The sequence below is a fragment of the Procambarus clarkii genome, chromosome 52 (assembly GCF_040958095.1).
Source record: "Procambarus clarkii isolate CNS0578487 chromosome 52, FALCON_Pclarkii_2.0, whole genome shotgun sequence".
Classification (NCBI taxonomy): Eukaryota; Metazoa; Arthropoda; class Malacostraca; order Decapoda; family Cambaridae; genus Procambarus; species Procambarus clarkii.
This window is the reverse complement of record NC_091201.1, coordinates 33,020,707-33,022,914: the sequence shown is the minus strand read 5'-3', so window position 1 is coordinate 33,022,914 and position 2,208 is coordinate 33,020,707. Positions and strand designations below refer to the sequence as shown.

The following is a 2,208-nucleotide window of genomic DNA, read 5'->3' as shown; positions in this document are numbered from 1 at the left end:
TAAGTAATAGCCCGCAGCAGCTGTCTAACTCCCAGGTAACTGTTTACTGCTATGTGAACAGGTGCATCAGGGTGAAAGAAACACTGCCCATTTGTTTCCGCCTCCGCCGATTCCGGAAACAAATCTATGCATGTATGTACTCACCTAGTTGTGCTTGCGGGGTTGAGCTGTGGCTCTTTGGTCCCGCCTCTCAACTGTCAGTCAACAGGTGTACAGATTCCTGAGCCTACTGGGCTCTATCATATCTACACTTGAAACTGTGTATGGAGTCAGCCTCCACCACATCACTGCCTAATGCATTCCATCTGTTAACTACTCTGACACTGAAAAAGTTCGTTCTAACGTCCCTGTGGCTCATTTGGGTACTCAGTCTCCACCTGTGTCCCCTTGATCGCGTACCACCAGTGTTAAACAGTTTATCCTTTTCAACCCTGTCAATTCCTCTGAGAATTTTGTAGGTAGTAATCATGTCTTCCCATACTCTTATATGTATGTATGTACATATAGCCTTTATATGTATGTATGTATGTATGTATGTATGTATGTATGTATGTATGTATGTATGTATGTATGTATGTATGTATGCATGTATGTATGTATGTATGTATGTATGTATGTATGTATGTATGTATGTATGTATGTATGTATGTATGTATGTATGCATGCATGTATGTATGCATGTATGTATGTATGCATGTATGTATGTATGTATGTATGTAGATATCCCCATTGCAACTAGAGGTTGGACTCTTCTTCCTTGTATGTGTGTGATTGTGTATTTACTATTTGTAACACTACACGTGTGTGTGTGGACGGCTGCACGAGAACACATTATATCACAACACCACAGCTGCACAGCTCCAAGCTGCACAGCTCCAAGCTGCACAGCTCCAAGCTGCACAGCTCCAAGCTGCACAGCTCCAAGCTGCACAGCTCCAAGCTGCACAGCTCCAAGCTGCACAGCTCCAAGCTGCACAGCTCCAAGCTGCACAGCTCCAAGCTGCACAGCTCCAAGCTGCACAGCTCCAAGCTGCACAGCTCCAACCTGCACAGCTCCAAGCTGCACAGCTCCAAGCTGCACAGCTCCAAGCTGCACAGCTCCAAGCTGCACAGCTCCAACCTGCACAGCTCCAAGCTGCACAGCTCCAAGCTGCACAGCTCCAAGCTGCACAGCTCCAAGCTGCACAGCTCCAAGCTGCACAGCTCCAAGCTGCACAGCTCCAAGCTGCACAGCTCCAAGCTGGTTAACATATCGTCACAATAATGTACCTGAGGAAGAGGAGGATTGTTTACACATTCACGATGCAAGACCTAGACACTGTGTATAAGTACCACACGTGGCCAGCTCCCAGCGGTGTGTGAGGGTGGAGTACATGTTAACTTGACCATTCCTCCAATAGATAAATAGCACCATAGTCAACATTATTACTAGTAAGGTTAAGTTAGGTTAGGTTAGAAATCATCTCCTTATCTTGAAATGATTTCGGGGCTTAGCGGCCCGGTCCTCGACCAGGCCTCCTATTTGTTACACACCCACAGGATTCAGCCCGTAGCAGCTGTCTAACTCCCAGGTACCTATTTATTGCCAGGTAACAGGGGAAACAGGGTGAAAGAAACATTTTGCCCATTTGTCTCTGCCTCCACCGGGGATCGAACCAAGAACCTCAGGACTACGAATCCGAAGCGCTGTCCAACCAGCTGTCAGGCGCACTACAGTCGGGTTCGTTCTCGACGCACAATCGAGAATTCCGGGTTCGAATCCCGGGCGGGACAGAAAGGGTTAGGCACTTTTCCTTTCACCTAATGCCTCTGTTCACCTAGCACTGGGTAGGTACTGAGGAGTTAGTCAGCGTGTTGTGGAGGGTCTTCCTGGGCGGGGTCAGTAACCCGACCTTGGGGGAGGGTGTGGGGGGGGGGGGAGTGACTTCGATAAGAGCCAAATGTGTATGAATACACTCTGGCTTCCTGTCCCTCGAAACAGTGAATTATTCTAATTCTAATCACGTTGCCATCTTGCAGGAGAGCCATGGCGTGCCAGGAGAGAGGTGCGGGCTGGCAGCTCAGCCCAGCAGTCAACATGGTGGTCACCTTCATGGTAAGAACGTCTCCACCGTCATCTTACTTATGTTATCTTCACACACCGAGTATAACAGTACGTGAACACATTATGGAGAACGTTCTCCTTGCTATATATCATTATGGGTTTGT

At 48.0% G+C, this 2,208-nt stretch overlaps 1 protein-coding gene across 1 annotated transcript; it reads right to left on the bottom strand.

Moving 5' to 3' along the window:
• Positions 1-831: 831 nt before the first annotated feature.
• Positions 832-1,251, bottom strand: LOC138352223 (keratin-associated protein 10-10-like). Its single transcript, XM_069304507.1, has one exon. It carries the CDS (start codon positions 1,249-1,251, stop codon positions 832-834), a length of 420 nt encoding a protein of 139 aa, XP_069160608.1.
• Between the last annotated feature and the right edge of the window lie 957 nt (positions 1,252-2,208).